The 22,468-nt window shown below is 42.6% G+C and overlaps 1 protein-coding gene across 1 annotated transcript; it reads left to right on the top strand.

Moving 5' to 3' along the window:
- Positions 1-1,708: 1,708 nt before the first annotated feature.
- si:dkey-117m1.4 (serine/arginine repetitive matrix protein 1) lies at positions 1,709-22,206 on the top strand. Its single transcript, XM_040024239.1, has 9 exons — positions 1,709-1,887; positions 10,081-10,175; positions 10,473-10,554; positions 11,180-11,549; positions 13,336-13,407; positions 15,608-16,761; positions 17,527-18,356; positions 18,514-18,750; positions 20,357-22,206. The coding sequence occupies exons 1-9, from the start codon at positions 1,793-1,795 to the stop codon at positions 20,608-20,610; spliced, it is 3,189 nt and encodes a 1,062-aa protein (XP_039880173.1). The 5' UTR covers positions 1,709-1,792; the 3' UTR covers positions 20,611-22,206.
- Positions 22,207-22,468: the final 262 nt, after the last annotated feature.

The following is a 22,468-nucleotide window of genomic DNA, read 5'->3' as shown; positions in this document are numbered from 1 at the left end:
TTTGTTGCTAAAAGAGTTGATGCAACACAACATGCCACTGTTCAAACTTTTAAAAATGAGTTTCTAGCATCATGGATCCATCCATCCATTTTTGTTAATGTTTAACCATTGGGCACGGAGAAAGGAGGGATTCTCTCAGATATCATAGGGAGTAAAGCAGGACACACCTCGGAGAGGTCTTGAATCCATCAGACTGTAAAGGTTTGACATTTTTTAAAGTGATTTAAAATGTGCTGCATTATGCTTTTATTTAGTTTGCACAGAAATGAAAGCTGTCTTTGTCTACATCTTGCCTCTTCATCTGTTATTGAGACAGCACTAATACTTTAAACGAATGTCACACAGGACAAAAATTGCATCTTTGATCAAATTTGTCCAAAATATTAATATAAAATATTAATAAAAGAAGCTCAAGAAAACTGAGAACCAATAAAAAATGTTGCTTATTTAGTTTTCAGATGATTCACTTACAGTGGAATACAGATTATGTTAATATAACAACACACATTTTAGCAGTACTTAAAGTGCTATCTGCTAATCAAGCTATGAGTCTTACACAGTAATGTGTCTCTGTGTTACAAAAACTGTGCAATAGCTATGCAATGTCCATGTAATTATCAGTGTTGTAATAACTCAGTTCAAATATATGCTATTTGGTTGTTATTTTGAAAGAAATCATGTTAAATTAAAATGGATGACTTCTTCTTCAATTATTTACCTAATTATGACTGACTCGCAGCATTGTGTTTCCATTATTTATGAACTTTGTGGACAATGTATTGTTTTATTATGATGTGAAGGTCGTCCAACAGAAATCAGAGTAAAGGAAGTATCCAAACATCTATCTATATATATTAGATTTATATTACTTTCCCCCAAATATACTAAATATATAATTATTAATTATTTTACACAGGACGTATACATGGTGGTTTGTCAAATAAATAAATAAATAAATAAATAAATAAATAAATAAGTAAATGCACAGATACAGAAGCCAAGTTAAAAATTTAGTTGAATGCCAAAGCATGGATTCAGAGATGATGGCGTGTGAAACCCCAGCAGACAAGATGGGATTATATCATAATAAATTCTTAGCAATCACCTTTTTTTCTGCTGAGATTATAGCATTATTGTCCTAATAATTATATTTAATAATTTCTTTATAAATATAATAAATACCACTTAAATTTTAAAGGTCATATTATTATTGTTGTTATTATTATTATTCGTAATAGTAGTAGTAGCATTATTATTAATCCATTCAGAAGTTGGTCACTTTGCGGTATAGTTTCTTTTGTAAACCCGTAGATAAAAATGGAGTGTAAAAGTGAGTAAAACAGTCTTATAAGTATGTTGTATTTTCTTTTGTTTGAATAAATAACATGAAACTATATTTTTCTTTTAATTTATTTTGCAATTCTCTCGTTTCAAGAGCTAATCACGCTTCTGAGAAACGGTCTACTTTTTCATCTGCTTGCTGGGCGCATCCATTTTCCCGTAGGGGTGGCCCACATCACCCTATTTAGTGAGCGATACGATATTTAACATTTTCTTGTTGTGAGGAAATTTAAACACTAGTTTAGTGAAGTCGTGTCTTGGTGCGATGTTTGGCGACTGGGGAGCCGTGACAGACCACAGCAGGTCGTGTTTTAGCATCCGTCGCACCCCTTCACCGAGTTGCTGTGGGAGCGTCTGGAATAACCTTGGTGTGAGCCAGTTGAGAGGCTGGAGAAGAGAGCGAGAGGCTGAACGGTGAGGCGGCCGAAGATCAGCGATTGCTGGCGTGAACATGGCGGAGACTGTACGCTCACTCTTCGAGTACCGGGACCCGCACAGCCTGGATAGCGACGGAGAGGGAGTGAAACCAGCACCAGCACCACGGGGGTGAGAGAGCCCGTTAACTATGAAATACAGGCTTTTAATAGTTTAAAAAAGAAACTGCTTTAACATACTGTTTTCCTACCCGTGACAGCTAGAGTCGGGTGGGTGTGTGCGCGCATGTACGCGTGAGGGTGTTTTGATGCAAGTAAAGTTATAATTACAGGTCATTCGTCGAGTTTGTCAGTGAGTGAACGTCCACTTGAGAGAAATTACACGAGAAACTCGCGTGTTTGTTTCGTTGTTACCTTGTTTTTTCCACCGTTAATTCCACCTTACAAAGCGGCTCCAAAGAGGGGTGTGCGCGCGTGCGTGAGAGAGCGTGCGACTGTTGTGTCTGACAGTGAATTTACCCACTGAAGAAGCTGTGTGTGTATGTGTGTGTGTGTGTGCGATAAGTGACAGAGTGAAGAATAATTAGCACAGACACACAGTTTCAGCTACAGTAACAACGCATGCACCACACACTTGTTACTTTTCCAGGTACACGGGGAAAGATGGAGGTTAATAGTACGTTCTGTGTTAGAGTGTACATAACAAAAGTTTTCAGCACCACAATCCCACTGCTCACTGTCACAAAGTTATAAAAATGCTGGAATTAGTGTACTGTCAAAGCTGCCCTGTGTGTATCTCTCTGTGTAAGTGCGCGCCCGCGCCTGTGTGTAGGGCGCGCTCTCGTGTGTGTGTGATTGTGTGAGAGAAAGACACACACACACACGCATAGGGAGGGGAGAGAGCGTGAGAGAGAAAGGAGCAGCTCTGTGTGTGTGTGTGTGTGTGTGTGTGTGTGTGTTAGAGCAGAGGAAGGAGGAGGGAATGTGTGTGTGAGGGATGGGAGGGGGAGAGAGTGTGTGCGTGACAGTGTGTGTGTGTGTGAGAGAGAGAGTGAGACAGAGATGAGGAGTGGGAGGGGGAGCACAGTGTGCAAGGAGTGTGTGACAAAGAGAACAGGAGTGTGTGTGTGTGTTTGGTGGTTGAGGGAATGAGTAAGTGTGTGTATGTTGGGAAGACAGGGGTGTGTTTGAAAGAAGAGAAAATGTGTTTTAAATGTGTTTTTCAGAGTGTGTGTGTGTGCTTTGTGTGTCTAGTTGTTTGTGAGTGTGTGTGCGACTGAAATAGAAAAATAGAAACTAATTTGTGTGTGTGTGATGGGGGGGTAAATAGAGAGTGGGGCATGAAAGGTGTGTCTACGGTGAGGCACAAGAGAGGGACAGAGACAGAAAGGATTGTGAGACTGTGAAGGACATGTGTGTGTGAGTGTGTACGTGAGAGGAGCATATAAAAAGTGTATGTGTGTGTTTTGGTGTGTAACTGTGTGTGTGTGTGTGTGAAAGAGAGAGAGACAGAGATAGAGGGGAAGTGTGTTAGAGGCACAGAGAAGGGGAGGGGAGAGTGTGTTTGCGCATACGTGTGTGTTAGGAGAGTGGGGGAGGGAATGTGAGTGTTTGTTTGTGTGTTCATGTGTGTGTGTGTGTGTGTGTGTGTGTGTGTGTGTGTGTGTGTGTGTGTGTGTGAGAGAGAGAGAGAGAGAGACAGTGTAGGGAAGTGTGTGTGTGTGAGAGAGAGAGCAAGCACGAAGGACTGTGTTTATGTGAAACCAAGGAGTGTGTGGGTTTCAGTGTGTTTTTAGTAGGGATAACAATCACATGTGTGACTGGTAAAGAGTGTGTGTGTTGGCTAGTTGTTTAGGATTGTGTTAATTGTGCATGTTGTCTTAAGAGTAAACATTATTTTTGGGAGGTGTGTGTCAGAGATGGTGCAGAAAGTAGTGAGGGAGAGAAAGTGTGTGTCTTTAAGAAACTGAGGTGTGTGTGTTGGTGATGAGCAGAGGGTGGGGGGGGGGATGGGGGTTAGAGAGGGAGAGTGTGTGTGTGTGTCAAAGAGGAGAAAGCTAGAGAAGATGGAGGGTGTGTGTTGCACACAGAGAGACAGCACACACTGAGTGAGTGAGTGTGTGTGTGTGTTTAAGAGAGAGAGAGCAGGAGAGAGAGAGAGAGAGAGGAAAAGAGAAGGGAGGGTGTGTGACAGGGTGAGGATGTGCATGCGTGTGTGTATATGTGTGTGTGTGTGTGCACATTCACTTGCATGCGTGCAAGCTTTTGAAACAGCAGGGGAGGGTGAGTTTAAGTGTGTGCTGTGTATGTGTGTGTCTTGGAAACTGAAAAAGAAGGCTTGGTAGCTGCATATGCTGCGTGTGTGCGTTTTCTGTGTTTGTGTATTTGTTCTGGTAGGAGAGGTGTGTGTGTGTGTGTGTGCGTGTGTGTGTGTTCGTCCGTCTGTGAGTGTGTGTGTTTGTTCTGCAGTCAGTAAGAAAGGGAGGGGTGTGTGTCAAGGGGGAGACAGACACAAGGTTTGTGTGTGTGTCTGTATGTGTGTGTAGCTCCTAGACAAGGGCAGTATGTTTGTGTGTGTCATACAGAGGGAAGGAGAGTGTTTATGCATCTACTTTGTTTATGAAAGAGGAAAGGACAGTGTGTGTATGTGCGTGCATGCTCAAAGGAAAAGTATGTTGATGTGTGTGTGTGTGTGTGTGTGTGTGTGTGCCTTGTGTGGGTGGTATGGTATATGTGAGAAGGGGGAGGAGTGTGTGTGTGTGTGTTTGTATCTCTTTTATTATTGAGGATTCTGTGTGTGTGAGTGTGTGTTGGAGAGAGAGAGAAAATATTCTGCATGAAGGACAGAGTATATGTGAGGCTTTATTGAGTGAGTTTGTGCATGAGTGTGTGTGAGATTGTGCATAATCCAAATGTATGTGGAGCGCAGAAACAGTTGCGTGACAAGAGGTTGTGTGTCTTTGCATCTGCCAGCACACGTAGTATTTGTTTGTTTGTGGCTGAGAAAGAATAATGGGTCTGATGGAACATGTGTGTATGCGTGCCGTACAGTGGAGGAGAAAATAAATTGTAGCAGATATGCATGAGTTTGAGAATCTGTAATGTACAGATTGAATGTGTGCGTGCTTGCTTTTGTGTGTGTGTAAATGAGGGAAAAAGTGTGTGTGTGTCAGAGATGGAACATGAGACTGTGGGTTTGGTTATTTGAGAGAAACTGAGCGCTGGGGAGAGAGAGAGAGTGTGTGTGTGCTTCACTGAGCTTTTCTATGTGTGTATGTGTGTGTGTGTGTGTGTGTGTGTGTACACATGTGAGCTTTGGCGAGAGGGGGAGGGGTATGTGTGTGTGCGTGCATGTGAGCTTGGCTAGAGAGAGAGGATATTTGTGTGCACTTTGTGTGTATCTGTGTGTGTGTGTGTCAGAGAGTGAGTGTGTTTGCGTGCCTGTAAGCCTGAGAGGGAGGGGTGTGTGTGTGTGAGTGCGTGTGTGTGAGCGCCTGTTTGCGTACCTCGGTGTATGTGTGTGGGTGTGTGTGTTTGTGCATGCATGTGGACTAGGGAGGGGGAGGGATGAGTGTGTGTATGTGTGTGTGTGCGTGTGTGTGTGTCCGCGCACATGTGGACTCTATGAGCTCTGTGTCTGTATGTGTGCTCACGCATATGTGGGTCTTGAGTATGGACTTGTTTGTGTACTTGTGCATGCATGTGGGTTGGCGAGAGGTGTGTGTGTGTGTGTGTGTTGGGAGTGAAGGAGGGAGAGAAGAATGAGAGAATCGATTGAGAGGGTGAGACAGGAATGGAGGGAGATATCGAAGGGTCAACTCGCCGAAGAAGTGGAGGTGAGACAGATTTGGTTGGCGAGAAAGTTCCCAGAAACTCAGTGAACCAGAACTAAATACACAGGCAGACGCTCAGAAGACCCAAAATAATCCAGCAAAATATAAATGGAGAAAAACTTTGGTTTTCTGGAAATAAGCTGCTAACCTGTTGGGAAGCTAAACCTGTCTGTCCCGAGTGGTTTCTGGCAGTATGTAGGCATCACTGCAGAGTCCCCCATGACTGCAGTCATATTCTGATAAGCTATAACTTCATCATGCTGTTGTTATTCTCACGTTGTTATTTAATCATCCGGTTTAGTTACCAAGTATCAGGGGTGTAATGATATTTGCTTCTTTGACTTTGTTTGCTTCAGCGCGCCCTGCGATCCACATAATTGCTGTCTGAAACTGCACCACGTGAGGCCAGATTGAAGTGTTTTTTTTGGGAGCGCACAACCTGTTTTTTGTTTTTTTTTAAATACTGGCTGTTTGTCAACTACAGCGTGAACGCAGAGTTAGCCATCACAGCTGGGCACATAAAGTGCGATTTCTACTCATTTTTTTATTATGTGTTAACTCACTCCCCATTTTAACAAAAAAATTAACCCTTCTGTACATCCATAACCTGCAAGTGTTCTGCAATTTTTTTAATTCAGTTTTATTTATTTAACGCGAAATCACAACAACAGTTGCCTTAAGGGGCTTGATGTTGTAAGATGAATACTATAATACAGGTCAGTGCAGTATAATGTATTGTGGCTCCTTAATTTAATCACAATTACAATTATTTTGGTCAGTATTAAGATCAATGGAATTATTTAGGAGTTCTCACTGACTTTGAATAAATAGTGGATTTGTTCAAATTTCAACTACAATGTAAGCGAGCTAAACTGCTGCAGCCAAGGAATGAATTTGCTGGTACAAGTAAAGAAGATGGCAAAGCGCCACAATAGTCGTTTTATCTCACTTATATTGCTTTCATGAATGAACAGTTTAATTGATTGCACAATCCTAGCGCACTCTGATTTCAAGCATAACAATTCCTGTAAAATGTATTCAGATTAAAGCCGATGGCCGAGTTCTCATGCTTACAAAAAAAACAGAAAAGTCTTAAATTTGTAACTCTGTTATACTGAGAGTACAGGTGCTATTCATACAGTGTACCTAGATCATTTATTTACTCTTTCTTATGATATGTCAGCAGTTGAATGCTGTAAGTGACAAAAATAAAACTATGACCTTACATGCTGTGATTTTATTTTAATTTTGTTTAGTTTTTGGAAAACTCCTGTTGAGTGAGTCTGTAAGAGTTTTGGAAAAGCCTAGCTAGTTTTTTACGCTATGTCCGATTGATCGAATATGTTTTGAGAACATGTTTGTCTGGCTCAAATTTTGAATATTTGGTTATTAAGCTAAGCGTATTAATTGTCAGTGTGCGACATAACACAGCAGAGTGTTGTCACAAAGCGCGTGTGGGTTGCTGGTTTTCACAGAGGATGTTATTATTGTAACGACTGGTCGGCCGCACGGTCATGTGGCTTTTTAAATTCTGTGATAAGTTGAAGAGCACAACTGTTGTGGAGGAGACGTTTCGGCTTTCACGCACGTTGAAACGCTCTATTGTGATTTGTTGGTGATTACCGGGTTGTTTCTCTTCTTTTTCAGATTTATTTGCAAATCAGGGTTTGTGTGTTTGTTTGGCACAGGCACAGGGAAGCTTAACAAGAGGAGGGGAGAAAATCTACATATGTGAGTGCAAATGAAGGCGCTCAGTCTTGTTTTACACTATCATAAACACACAGACATGTGCACACAGTATCATGAGATGGGAGTGGAGTGGATCAATAGAAAGACAGTGGGTCTGGTTGATATCTCCTCAGTGACTGTCCTCCCCTCCCTCTGTTCTGTCTCTGTATTATTTTTCTCATTTGCTCCCTTTTCCTACTTTTCTCCCTCTCTGTTTCCTACTGCTTCAGTTTTTTCCTTTCTAGCCCTTTTTCCCTTCCTCTTCTGTTTTTTTTTATTTCACTCTCTTGTCTGCATGCAAACACACACACACAGAGACCCACACACATACACACATGCACGCACTGACAGTAATGAACACTTCAAAATCCAAAGCACGATCTTCCTATGGCCTAGTTTTAAAAGCCTCCAATGTCATGTGAGTGAAAAATAGACTGACGGAAAACAATATTGAGATGTGTGGTAACAGAACTAGCCCAGATTCTGCAGAGGCAGAATCAGTTTGGCTCTTGTGAGTTTGGCTGTTTTGGCGTTGGATTTACTCTGAAGAAGAAAATCTCACACAGCCATACTGGGCTCTCACAGGTGGCGGCATTCGGGCTCCATGGGGGTAATGGCACTTTCTTTAGTTTTGATCCGGGTGTCTCGAGTCCAAACACTCACAAGATGGCAGGCTCTTACTATGATTGATACAGTCATTATGTTTTGTATGTTGATTTGTCTCCGTTTAGTTTATTATGGCTCCTTGACACTCAACAGTACTTAAACTGTATTTATTTATTTACTGAATCTCTTTCTGGGGGAGGAAAGTGGCGGGCTGATTAGGATAATGTGGTATTTTCTCATTTAATGGCAAGTTTTATTCAAATTAAATATCACTTTGACCAGTGGGATTTTTTCCTTTACTTTAAACAATAATAAACCACACATCCCATGCTACAGCCATTTTCACACATGCAATGCAGCCCTGAACGCAGATTTATCAGACAGGGTGAATGTGAGAACGCAAATGTCAGAGGCACTGGGATCAGACACTGGCGGGTCTTTAACCTAGTAGCTCCTTACTACAAAGTCTTATGTGTAGCCGGATTATTCGAACATTGTCTCAGTCTGCAGCCGTTTACCCCCAATGAGCAGGCGTTGTGTGCTGCCTATTGCATGCTCCACGCCGCCTCACCTAAAACCACACAGCGTATTATCAGTAGTGTGAATGCGTCTGTTTCCTGCTGCACGTGAGAAAGGACGGCTGGTTAAAATACCCTGACCATATTTGAAAGTGTTGCAAGTTCATTTGTGAAAATTTGTGACTTAAATTTGGTAAATTTTCATGTTTTCACACATGCAGTGCAGCCCAGATGGAGGTGCATGTAAGAATGCAGCAGTCTCAATAGCTTTCTACTATAGACTCCGCGTTATGTCTGATAACACACAGAACAATGTCTCGGATAATACTAATGCCATTCACACACTTTGAATTATAGGATTGTGGAATGGGAGTAATATGTCCTTCTTCCCGCATGTGGCAAGTGATTGATTATTGATTATTTCAAGTAGTGAGAAACAGTCCAGTGAAGACTATCTGCTGTTGTGTGTTACACATGAGAAAGTGTCCTACGTTCATGTGTGAAAGTGGCTTACATCTGTAATTTGTGGTTAGTTTTTCACTCTGTTTCTGATATGAAGTACGCCCTAAAGTTTTTGAATCCTAAAAGTGCTGTTGGTGCAGTTCTGGGTGCGTGGTAATGTGCATGCTGTGCACATGATGGGACAATCCCAGTGCTGGCATCAGACTAATCCACTGATCAACAGGTGGTGCTAATGAGCCAAGAACAACAACAAGACCGTAGTGATTAATGCAGGGTCTAATAATTTACAGTTTGCATGAGATACGTTTTGTACGTGTTACTTTTTGTCTTTGTGGCCCCCTTCCACTACAGAGGAATCAAAGATTGAAAAAGCAGCATTAGAAACACATCCATTTGCCGCAGTGGACAGTTTTCATTGTTTTCAGCACTAAGTTTCACTGAACTACAGAGAGCTCTTTGTATGTTGTGACTGAAGTCTTCTCCATTGAAAGTATGAAAGCTGGATGTGATGTCATTGATTGTTCTCGTCATCACCAGTTCAGTGTTTTGAACCTGCATGTGACGAGAGAGGTGCAGGTCTGACTGTGAACCTTTGTGCTCATTGGTTAATTACTAATTAGTCTTTCACACTGTCTGTGGTCTTCTCCAAGGGCTGCACAAACAGGGGTAGGCCACATATTTTTGACACTGCCCCCTAGTGACAGCACACAGGCACAACATGTATACCAACCAGTATCTGGAAAGCTGTGAAGGTCAGTGAAGTATAATGAATATAATATAAGGATGGCTAGCTGCTAATTACTGGGGATGTATTTGCCTCTTAATTAAAACGTATTTGTTGCTCTCTGAGCCCTCTTTCATTTCTGAACCTGAATTGTGAGAAAAGACGATTATGTCCTCTTTGCCAAGAGTTTTGTTGGACTTGGACTGAGCGACTTCCTCAGAGTCAGTCAGTGCAGATCGTGTAAAATCCTAAACTCTACTAGATTTTCCTGTTGTTCCAGTCAAACACGGTGAAGAGCTGTTTAAATAACCATGTTCTACTTACTGTGCATTTTTGTTTGCTGATATTGGAGTTAGCCCTCCAATGTGGTCTGCATTGATTCATTAGGTGGCTATCAGTTTATTGATCATATCTGATTGATGTGAAGTTTGGCCAGTAGGCCGATTGATTAAATGATAATTGTGTGCTTTTGTGGGTCTGTGTGTTTTCTGCAGACGCGGCTGTGGGAGGAAGAGAAAAGGGACGCCCGTGAAAGTCTTTGTAACGCCCACTGAGGAGGAGAGCGTGTCTGAACACAGGTTCAGCCCAGGTGTGTGTGTGTGTGTGTATTATTATTCTTACAGCAATGACCTGTGCATGTGCATGTTCATGTTTGTGTGTGATATGTGTATCTGCATCTGTTGGTGTGTGTTTGTGACTGGTGTGGGTGCAGAGCATGTGACCTAGTTTTGTGTATGTGTCTGTGTGCTTGACTGTGTATGTGCTGCTATGTGCACTTGTGTATGTGCTGCTCCAGGAGATGGGGTGATGCCCTGTGTGTGTGCCCATGTGTTTCCCTGTGCACATGTTTGTAATCCTTTTATACTGACAGTTTCTGTGCTCTCAGGTGAACGAAAGGAGGCAGGAGAGAATAAACGTCCCATGCTGGACAGTCCTTTCTACAATTCAGAGCCTGCTCCTCATCCCTGGTGAGTGTAAATTAAATAGTACTTCCTTTCCATCTTCTAGACAAAATAAATGGTGACTAACCTTCATTAATTCAACTCAGAATTCACCAATCAGAGCAGCAGCATCTGTAAACCCTGGGTGGATGAACTCCTGGCATATTTACTGTTTTTTGTATTTTTTTTTAAACTTTATACATGACTCAAATGACTGATGAATTATAATAATTACTGTATATTCATTTTCTGTAAAGCAGCTACTTGTTTCAGCACTAGGAGCTCAGTCTGAGTGGAGTTTTTTTTCTCCTCCTCTTACCTCATGTTATGTATTTTCGTTGTTTTTTCCTATCAGCCTACCTTTCTGACATGTCTCCCCAATGTGATGTTTGTGTAAAGTTGGTCAGAAGGTTCCTTTGTAAGTGCGCATGCGCCATTAGCGTGCTGCCTACTGTAACCCTAATTTCCTTCGGGATTAATAAAGTATTCTGATTCTGATTCTGATTCTGAAACACAGCTAGAAAAGCAGAAACACAACATCTTTCCAGTCCTAAGAAAGTAGGAAAAAGCATAAGGACAGAACAGAATAATAAAAACAATATTATTTTAATAAAGGTGAATTTTACTTCCAATCCTCCACCTCCTTCATCAGTGGTCCATCGGAGCAGGCTCATGACAAGGTCTCCCCCGGACTCAAGCACGGCTCCTGCTCATCCTCTACACCAGCTCTGTCTCCAGCTGCTTCCTCAGCTGCAACACCAACGCCTGTCCCCGCCCCCGCCCCAGCCTCCGCTGCTTCAGCTCAGGCCCCCTCTCTGACCCCTGCGTCCACAGCTCCAGCTGCTCCAACAGCCTCTGCTCCGGCTCCGACAGCCAGCTCTTTCCCTCCCTCCCCTAACTGCCGTATCCGAGAGGTCCACTGCGGCAACCAGGTGCGACTGGTGGTTATTGCCATTCGAGACATCACCAAGGGCGAGGAGATCACTGTGGACTACAGCCTAACCGAGTGGGGCGAGAACCTGGTCAGTGTCATGGCACATATTACATCGAGAGTTTTTCTCATCCTTAACCTCACATTAGTGCTTGCTTATATTAGGGATCCTATAGACAGTCTAACAATGCAGAAAACCTTATGAAATGTTAGTGCTTGTTGCCAAAATTTGGTTCAAGGATTGACTGCTTTTTTCCAGTGTTTATCAGTCGCTCAGGGAGAAATTAGTTTTAAAAAGGTCTCCTCGTCAATAGTAGCCAGGATAGACCACAGCACAGTGCAGCCACAGGACATTTTGTTTTGATTGAGCGTAGCTGCTCATGTTTGCTTTCTCTTTACAGCTCAATCATCTACTTAGCCAAACCTATAACAAAACAGTGTTTTTATGCCTACATAAAAGAAAACTCCCGCAAAAAAAGGATCTGGGCTCACCCCAAAGGAAAACCACCACATTAAAAAAGTAATTTAGTTAAGAATGGAATAGATTTGTATTTATCTAGTGGTCAGGCATGGCAGACTTCATTTAAATAAGGTAACACAGACTTATTATATATGGGTCAATCCTCTTTCTTACACGCAGTCACCCCCAAAGAGCCCATTTTTTGCTAGGAAAAAGCTTCACGCTGTATGTAAAGGATGGACTGAGGCTCTGTGACATCACCTATTTGTTTGGTTTATAGTCACTGTTTTAAAGCCTCGAGCTCAGCTATGTGCGTAATGAGTGAGGGGTGGATCTGACTGAGAAACTACGGACACTGCACACTCATGCAGCTGCGTCTTGTCAGTCAAATGTCAGATAGACCATAATATAGAACATGAGCCATCATGTTCATCTTAATAAGACCTGAAACTAGCGAGACCACAAATTTACCAAGATAATGTTTACTGAGGTTATGGATCGAATGAGAAGTACTTAGAAGTACTGGACTTATTTTCGCAACTGGAAAAGTGACTCCCCCTGCTGACCATAAGAAATAACGCAGATATACCGCAGATTTTTTTTTCAGCTGTGGAGACCACAGCCATCTTTTATATACACTCTTTGGCTGAAACTTCCTTTTAAGCTCAGGTGGAAATTCAGTTTTAAATCCAAACCCAACCGCTGGTTGAGGATAGGTCAAGGAAAGCCATTCACACTCTGAATATCACTGATGGCTTCAGATAGGCAACCACATGTACTCACATTCTTGGATCAGCTTCAAACACGTATCCCTGTTTCACACACACACACACACACACACACACACACACTGCTCACACATTAATGTTACACACACAAGCTAAGCAAGGCATGGGGTTACCATGGTGATGGTTGAGCTCCAGCTTGCTTTCTACCTATAGTGCTTAAGCAACAGTCGCCATGGTTATTGCATGACATCTGTTCTTTTAATGGATCTCATTAGATCAGATCAATTTATTCAACAGGATGATGATACCAGAATCCATTTAGGAAGATTAAATTGACAAAAATGGAGAAATTGACATCAGTGGCTGCATTGGAGCCAAGGCGGCTCACGTTCTGTTAGACTTTTGTTATTGGTTAATTGATTTGCTCTGTACCCGGCATTCCAGCATGATTGATAATCCCATTTTAATTTCTTATGAGAAGCTGACAGTGTTTGAATGCAGGTCTATTTGAACTTCTTTTTGCTTGGCTCGTTATTGAGACTTTGGCGTCATAATCAACCTTTGCGCCTTGGGCCAACTGTGGAGGGCTATCCTTGTGCTCTCTGAGTGACAGCTGAGTCTGATTGTGATGGCAAACATTAATGTGCAGCGTGCTGGCTGTTTTAATGTGAGTGGTCTGTGTCCCGCAGGGTTTTCGTGGTACTGTTTCTCCCGCGCAACATGACTGCAGCTCTGACACCGAGACCAACAATATCAAAAAGGTAAAAGAAAAACACCACTTGGTTCCTAAAAGCACAAACAGTGATGTAAAAAACAAAACAAAAAATCCCGCAGCGTTGTAATTTTTAAAGATGTGACAAGTAGACTTTGCGCAGCACATGTAGTTACTGGGTAGGAGGGGCTGTTTTTGAAGTCTACAAAGGAAAAGCCACATTAATTTTTTTAAATAGACACTTTTTCAGCACATATCCCAACATGAAAATCTCTGTTCAATCATAACTTCAAGCATTACAAAATATGAAGGTGCTTTAGAAGGTGCTTAAAAGCCAGAGCTTGTCTTCATAAAATCATCCCTTAAGTTTACTTATTGAACTTTTAGATCAATAAGTAAACAAAACAAGTTGTTGTGGCAAAACTAGTCAGCATGAATAAACATTTAAATTCTATGTTGAATTCTAGGTGATGTCATTCTGCAGTTTAGCAACAGTTAAAAGTTAAAATCTCCTTTTCCTCCATACAAAGCCACCAGGGGCTTGTGGGTAGTGTAGTATTTAGATCTGTCAGCCACACCCATATAAAGGGCAGAGAAAATGTGATTTGCCAGGAACAAAAGATTTAAAAATGACATTAAAACCAGAGGATCATTACATTAGAGTAGGGGTGGGCAATCTCAGTCCACGAGGGCCGGTGTCCTGCAGGTTTTAGATCTCACCTTGGGTCAACACACCTGAATCACATGATTAGTTCGTTACCAGGCCTCTGGAGAACTTCAGGACATGTTGAGGAGCTAATTTAGCCATTTAAATCAGCTGTGTTGGTTCGAGGACACATCTAAAACCTGCAGGGACACCGGCCCTCGTGGACTGAGATTGCCCACCCCTGCATTAGAGTAATTTCTTGGTTGTCTTTTCACATATCCCTAAATTACTTTCTAAATATGAATGAAATTTTTTTGTTAAATTAGGCTTATAAAGTTTTCTCTATACATTGTAAGTATTAAACGAAAGCAAAATGGCTAATTTTTATATTTTCAACTCATAAAATAATAAACTGGCAATGTTGTATTACTCCTTGATGTTCACATGTTTTACTTTCATTGCTATAATAACATTTTCTGCAAAAACACAGTAACATAAGTAAGATAAGAGCATAGTGGAGTGTATGGTAACTGATAAATAAAAAACATTTTTTACTACAAGCCACATTTACCCATTCACTGATTCATAAAGAGCATTATTTTATGCCTTAAGGTGCTTTTTTCTATGAATCTCATACTCTCACTCCAGTGGCAATTTGAAGTTCAGCATCCTGCCCAAGTTGTTTTCCATTGCAATTGAGGAACATTTCAGTGTGGGTGGGGTTGTTATAGCAACACGGCCAATAAGTCCAGTGACGTCATTTGTATGCAACGCAAAGGCAACAGTGGTGGACATCAAGTTGATGGTACACCTGCTGCTAAACCTCTGTAGCTCTACGTTGGACCACTGTTTTAGTTCGTGTGTAACAACTTCCTCTCATTGCTGGATTTAAAAAATGGCAGGTTTGATTTTTGTAAAGAAGTCACTCTTATGACTCATTCACTGACGCCACAGTTTTGGCTCGACTTAGCTCACTTGGAACCCCGGATGAGAAGGTACTAAAACAGTACCATGTACTACCAGTTAATGGGGAACCCTAAAAACTGAGTAGAGTCAAGTGAGTAAAACTAGTGGAAAAGAGGCTGTTGTGCCATGACAGCGTTTCACTAATCAGACTAAGAAAAGTTAAACATGCCTTTAGTTGGGATATATTTATGTGAGCAGTGACATTTCAGTTTCATTGGTATGATCTCTAATAATAATTCTGCCAATAAGTGATATAGTGGACAGCTTTGGAAAACAGCTGTGACTTGGTAGCTCTCAGTGTTTTACAGCAGTTAAAGAAGAGCTGCAGTCATGAACTAAAAGCATCTCAGCTTGGCAACTTGTAGTTTTGTCAAGGTTTTATCAGTCTTGCCTATTAAAAATTCTGTTGACTATAATGCACTTATTCAAAGCGGTTAGGATAAAAGTTAGGAATATTTTTGCAGATCTGTACAACACATATGTCTAAAGGGAAAAGAAAAAGGGTTCAGGAAGGAAATAACAAAGGTTATGAACTTCAGAAGACTTCAGTTATTTGAAAGTGGACAACTTTTGTGGTAATTTTATTACTACTGTTAAAAAAAACCTCAGGCTAACACTTGTTGTTTTTCACGTGCAGGAGGAGGAACCACTCTCCCTGACCACCCAGCAGCAGCAGCGGCAACAACAGCAGCAGGAATATGTCACCCCGTCGTGGTCCCTCTCCCCGTCGTCCTCACCCATCTCCCATTCTGATGCTAGTGACTCAGATGCTGGAGATGAGGACAACTCTAGCCCGCGTGGGCGTGCGATACGCCGGCGAAAGAAACGTCGAGGCACTCCTTCAAAGAAAAAGACCCCCCATCGGACCCCACCGGGGAGGCCGCCGCAAGTCTCCCCGTCGAGCGGTCCTCATCACAACCGTCTGTTTCCTTCATCCCATTCTTCAGCGCAGTCTTCCCCACCCTGCTCGTCTTCATCCACTTCTGTGTCCTCAGCCAAGCCTGTGTTCAAACCTCCAGGTCCTTTGGCTTCCAACACTACAGGCAGTGTCACCGCGAATGTCTCCAGAGGAGGAGTTTCCATAGACTCCATGCGCCAAACCTGCGAGTACTGTGGACGCCACTTCCGCTCCCTGGGCCGCCACTTAGATAAACACCATGCTCATCAGCCCGATGTTTGCTCCGCACTCGTCGAGCGCTACACGCAGATGCCCCGTCTGCAGGCACAGAACTCAAACCCGGCCTCAGCTCACACGCACACCCAGCAACGCTCGAAATTGTCACATGCTACAGGACAGAGCCGCAGTTCAGATCTATCACCAGGCAGCGTTCAGGATCTCTCCATGTCTCCACCCACTCTCATGTCAGGTAACCAATCCCCTGCTCCCTCCAGTAGAAACTCCACCCCTCCTGTTCTGACTCCTCCACGAGGACAGAATGCAGTGCCGGTGTCGGTGCTTAAGAGGAGCCCGCCTCCTGTGGCTCTGACGCAGTCCAAGAAGGGAGCGATGAGGAAGCTTAAGAAAGAAAGGCAGGTGGAAGAGGAGGAGGAAGGCATGGATGAAGATGAAGAGGATGTGGAGGTTGTGGAGGTGAAGAGACCAATAGACGAGGATGAAGTAGAGCTGGTGTGCCCTCAGTCCTTCAGCACCAAGTTGGCCAAAGAGATACAGCCACCAAAAGAAGAGGAGGATGAGGAAGAAGAGGAAGAGGAGGAAGAGGAGGAGGAAAATGGGGTGATGGAGGTAGAAGATGAAAGTGGGACAGAAGATAAGGAAAAGGACTTGCTGAGGTAACTTAGTCAGTGAATGAGTTGTAAAAGTTAAGGGCGTTACACACTGAACGCATTGCGTAAACAAAATTCAGAAGCTGACATGAAGCGATGATGAACTCACAGCAAACTCCAAACTATTTGCCTCTGATGCCACCTAATTACACTGATAATCACAAATATTAATTATGTTGTCTGATAACACCGGCCTCCGTTTTTAATTAAATTTTTCGTTTACTTTTATTATTTATAAAAAAAATAGCTGAGATTTTCAAATGTACCAACACTGTCACTAAAACCTGCCACAATGTTACCACAAGAGGAGTCAGTCTGATCTCAGCCATATACGGCAGCTAACATAGCAATTAACTTCATTTTTTTTCTAGGATTTCTATAAATCTATAAATATAAAAGAAAACAATCATGTGTCTGTTGCACTCTACACAGAAAGATATTTGTATTCACTAGAACTTTACATTTGAGCTCAGCCACCTTCCTGTTTTATATTAATATAAGCAGGGTACAACCATATGGCAGCCAGCTGAGTTGAGTCCCCTCAAGTAGTCCTCATTGACAAAGGCTCATTCAGGCTGATGCTATGGTGGAAGCCTTTCTGCATTTATAAATTAAAGAACAAATAAGTTACCTGCAAACCTTCAAGAATATCTATGAGAGTGACTGCAGTCAGTCCAAGTCAATATTTGGTTTCCTGTATCGATACAGTATCGCCACACTATGCTGTATAGATTATTATTTTTTTTACCTACCTACTCCTTTTTTTTGCAGTGGTTCGGGGCGTCACCACATGCTGCCCCTGCTCTCCTCCCTGTCCTCTCTGGTGCTGTACCTCCGCCGGCTGCAGCACTCGGCCTTCTTGTCTCTCTCTCGCCAGCTGCAGTCTGCCGAGGCCTGGCGCCTCCTCTGCCACTCCAGCCTGGCGCTCCTTATCCTGTATAACCGGCGGCGTGAGTGTGAGGTCTCTAAGCTGTCCATCAGTGAATATCGGGCCCGTGTTACTCCTCAATGCCCTGTTCCTGTTCCACCTGGTGCCCCTCCAGCTCTTACCCCATTAGAGGCCTCCCTGTCGCCCTTTGAGCGCATGGTGCTTCCTCACCTCCCCAGAGTCGGAGTCCAGGGTAAACGAGGACGTGTCCAACCCCTCATCCTACCTCCTCACTGTGAGCCCTGTCTGGAGCTTCTCCTGCAGACACGGCAGGATGTAGGAGTTGACCCTGCAAACCCATACGTTTTTGCTCGACCCTACCACTCTCCTGCCACGCCACTGCGTGGCACCGATCTGCTGCGCAGCCTCGCTCGCTCCAGCGGTACCCGCAATCCCCGCGCCCTGACCCAGACCAGGGTTCGTCGACAGGTAGCGATCCTAACTCAGCTGCTGCTTCTCGGGGAAGGAGAGGAGCCCGGACAGCTTGGAGGCAGCGCTGTGGAGAGGCTCGAACACTTCCTTGAGAGGGAGTACCACGTGACGCAGAATTGTGCTGGTATTGGCCAGGACCCAGGCCTGATGGGCAGAGTGGGCCGGGTCGTGCTGTGTGGAGAGAGGGATGGAGTACTGTTCAGAGGAATGAGCCTGAACCACATCTGTCTGGAACTGGATGGTGAGATGGATGGACCGCTCGTGAATGAGTGATGTTTTGTCCTTGGATTGTAACTTTTCTTTCAGTTTTTTGTGAATGATTGAGTGTGACTGCAGTTTATTGGAAACAAACATTTTTAACATCAGGCTGATGAAGTTCTCTTCTTTGCTCTTTTCAGTCATGTCAGGAAACTCTGCAGACTCGTACTCGGAGGGAGAATCTGAAGGGGAGAATGTGAAGGAGAAGCCTGAGGTGCACGCCCCTGCTCCGGCTCTGAATCCTACACCCACCCTGCTGTATGTCAGGAAGGGCAAGAACAACGGGAGGGTCGGACGACCCAAGAAGCTCAAGAACAACCAGCCACCCCCTCCGCTTCCTCTTGACCCTCCACCCGCAAACCGCAGGAGAGGCACAGGTCAGCCTAAATCAGGTTTATTTGTGTGTCGAGTGTTATGTGCATTTGCACAATGCAATGAGATAGTTGTGTGTATACGATTTAAAAATAAAAACACTCACACCTAACAAGAAAATTGAAGCCGAATGCATTTATAACACCATTATTAGAATATGAAAAGGTGAAACGAAGAAGAAAAAAGGAGGGAAAGAAACTTCACAACATGAATGGTTCAAGCTGTTTTGTTTGTCAGAGAAAGTGAAGCCCAAGGTGAACTGGTGCATCTTTATCCCAGTAGGGAATATTCACTGGTTGAATTACAGGAAATAAAAGCTCAATGTTGAAGTCACAAACATTTGATGTACCAAAGGAGCCTCAAGAAGTTGATGGTTTAGGAGGTGCAAATAATTAAGATGTCTCGTATGTGAAGTATCTTTAGTTCAGTTTTATTGGAAAGTAATGGATATATTTAGGGGTTTGGGGAATGATAAATCATAGTATTGCAAATATTGTAAGAATACCGACACCAAACATTGCTACTTTATTAAAATAATAAAAATTCTCTGGGAATACTATAACCAAGAGGGCATCCAACACTCAACACACTTAGCGTGACAAAGCTATCTCCTTATTTAGAGTAAACTAATAAATCAGTCACATGAGGAAAAATAGGATGTAACCTCCTTGCATCTACAAAAAAATACATAAAAGAAAATCAGCAGCTGCCTGGTAAATGTATTGATGTTTTCTTTTTCCACATTCTGGGACCAATCACAGTTTGTGGTGACTGATTGGTTGCCCAGAGCTTGAGAGTGGTGGACACCCAAAACCATTTTTGTTCACAAGGCGTTTGCACAGGTCACCTGATAGGAGGAGACCTTTCTGCAAACAGTCACAGTCTGACTTGGACTGACTGCAAACAACCTCAGAGACTGTCAAAGGTGGCCTGGTAGCACGTACCACAAGTGGACATGGTTGGTATCGCTGCACAAAGGATGCAAAAAACACACCAAGCTGTCCCTTTTCAGGACATAATTTTTTACATAGAAATCAGTAGTGTCTTAGTTAATAGCTCCAAATAAAGAGCGATCTCAATAAACAGCAGTTGTGGAATCTGATGGGCACAAAATGTTTCTCTCAGTTTGTCACCACAGTCATTTTTTTCTCTCCAAGTTTGATTTGTTTGTTATTTTTCTGATAGAAGTGCTTCCTTCTCTAGAGCTGACTTAAGTGGTAATGAAGTGTTTCAGTTGCATCACTCCTCATTAAACAGTGTGTTGTCTGTTATGTGTGCAATTGATAAAGAAATATTTTGTCTCTTGCCAAAAAATTAGTTGTGAGATTATTCTCTTTTAGTTAATTTACAGCACATTGTAATTTAACTGTACTGGCAGTAAATTTACAGTCGTATTAAGTTTACTTTTAGTCATATAGTTCAGAAATCTGTGGATCTTCCTGAGTTTCATCACCAGATCTTTATCTTTATCAGACTGGACCTCAGTTTTTATGCTAACATGGAAAAGAAATGTCAGAAAAACAGAAATGTGAACTGTCACACTTTGATTCAGAGTACGAGCTCTAAAAAATCATTTAACCTCCAACTCCGTTCCTCTTTTGTTCACTGCAGGAAAGCGAGGTGTCCTGAAGCGTCCCTGGTCAGAGGCTGAGCGCGCTGCAGTCGAGGAGCACCTGACCCAGAACATCAATGAGCTTCGCGTTCCCGCCAAGGCTGACTGTGAGCGCTGCCTGCAGCAGTGCCCCCTGCTGGTCAACAATCACCGCGACTGGCGAGCCATCAAGTTCTACTGCCACAACCGCATTCAGCTACTGAAGAAGAATCAGCGGCGTGAAAGCGAACCCCAGCCCCTCACTGTCTGCTGAGGGGGCGGGTTTTGGGTGGGTTGGGAGCCCGTAGGATGTTTATTTCGGTGCAGCTGATCAGAGCAGAATCTCAAATGGTACCTGCTGCCCACAAAATGCACTAATTTTGAGAGGACGGTCCTAAATTTAACACCGCTCTCTGGCAGTGCGGTTTGTTTTTGACGTGGCTTCTAATTTGGCACCTGATGGCATTTAATTTTGAGCCATACAAAAAGAAAAATTTGTGCCGCTCCATTTCAAGGTCTTAAAATTACACTAGAGTATTCGCGGTGCTCCTGGTTTTGACGGTTACAGTGGAAGTCTTGTTAAAAAGCAGTGCGCTTGGACTCGGGTGCCGTTTGAGACGTGCCGTGAGAGACCACAGCCTGTGCTGTGTTGTACATGGACATTTTTTTTCCTTCTTCTTACATGGATACACTAAACTGAAATGTAAACACAGGAGGAAACCAATCCCTACAGTGTTGTTATATGAACGTTGTGAAGTAGCATTAGTGTTTTCTGCACTCGGAGACGTTAATAGGACAAATGGCCCGCACTCGGGGGCCACACTTTCGTTCATAGCGGCTTTATAATTAGAATAGACCTAACTACTGCTAACTGAGAAGAGAATAGCCAGATCTGTCCTCAAACAACCGTGTTTTTTTCTTTTTTCATACAACTGACTGTGCAATTCTGTTCGCATAATATTTGGACCTTAATTTCCATGTGAGGTACTAGATGATGAATGAGTTATGCTCTTGAAGCTACTATAAAGTTTTTTTTTTTAATTAATTGAAATGAATCTTCATTGTGATGGAGACAATGGGTTTCATGGCAGCGACAATTAAACGGCCTGTGAATGTTGTGAAGTTCTATTTGGATACCTAAGATGTTTAGTTAAATCACAAAGAGCTGTTGTGAAGCCTGTTGTCTTTCACGTCAACTGATACGGATAAATATTTTGCCCTGAGCAACTCTTATGTTTTAGCTATGATTTTGTGTCTTTCTGCCCATTGCACATTTTCATTCAAAGCAGTAAAAAAAGGTGCTATAGGCCAATAAGCTGGATATCACTTTATGTGTGGAGAGGAGATTTCCCTTGGTTGTGTTAAAGGTTACTTAAAAAATGGGCATTTATCAGAGGAGTGATTGTTCTGTGGCGCCACTTTTGTTGCATTGTCTGTCTTGTCCTTTTCAATGGCTAGAGCTCCTCCTCCTCTTTCTCTGTCCTTTCCCAGCCACACTACACAGTTTGCAGCTCGACCAGATTTTTATTTTTCAGTGTTGCTGGAAATCTGTGTCCATCAGAGTAAAACCTCCATAAAACCTCAAAATGGATACTTGAAGTAATTTAAACCTTTTGCAGAATCTTTGACCTTATCTCGCTCTAGCCTTGCCAGTTACATTGTACATAACAAATATATTATCATTGAGCTAACTGGTTGTTTGTGCTAGGCATTATGTAGCTTTCTCCATTTACAAGGTGTTGCTATCTGTACATAAGGCAGTTTTGTAAATACTCTACAGAGAAACAAAGAAAAAACACAATGTATGACATGCCTTGGTTATTGTGTTATGTTTTTTCTTTTTTATAAGTCTTATAAAAACTTAAAGATCTATGATTTGTGTTGTGGTTATTTAAAAAGCTGAAGTGTTTCATTCTGTTGGAAAAGAAACACTAGAAACACTAATGTCACCGGGTCTTAACTCAATGAAACACCTACACTTACAGGCCACTTAAGCACAGTAATGTGAAAAAGTGATTGCACCCTTCCTGAGTTCCTATTGTTTTCCATGTTTGTCACACTCAAATGTTTCAGATGAAATGAATTTAAATATTACACAAAGATAACACATGAAGGTGTTTATAATTATGGGG

Source organism: Simochromis diagramma, unplaced genomic scaffold, assembly GCF_900408965.1.
Source record: "Simochromis diagramma unplaced genomic scaffold, fSimDia1.1 OVJJ01000302.1, whole genome shotgun sequence".
In the NCBI taxonomy this organism is placed as follows: Eukaryota; Metazoa; Chordata; class Actinopteri; order Cichliformes; family Cichlidae; genus Simochromis; species Simochromis diagramma.
The sequence above is the reverse complement of the archived record's forward strand: the minus strand, read 5'-3'. Positions and strand labels throughout refer to the sequence as shown.

Coding starts and splice junctions, on each gene's coding strand:
- si:dkey-117m1.4 (XM_040024239.1), top strand. CDS start 1,793: ATGGCGGAGACTGTACGCTCACTCTTCGAGTACCGGGACCCGCACAGC. Junction 10,176..10,472: donor TGAACACAGGTTCAGCCCAG/GTGTGTGTGTGT, acceptor CTGTGCTCTCAG/GTGAACGAAAGGAGGCAGGA. Junction 10,555..11,179: donor GAGCCTGCTCCTCATCCCTG/GTGAGTGTAAAT, acceptor CTCCTTCATCAG/TGGTCCATCGGAGCAGGCTC.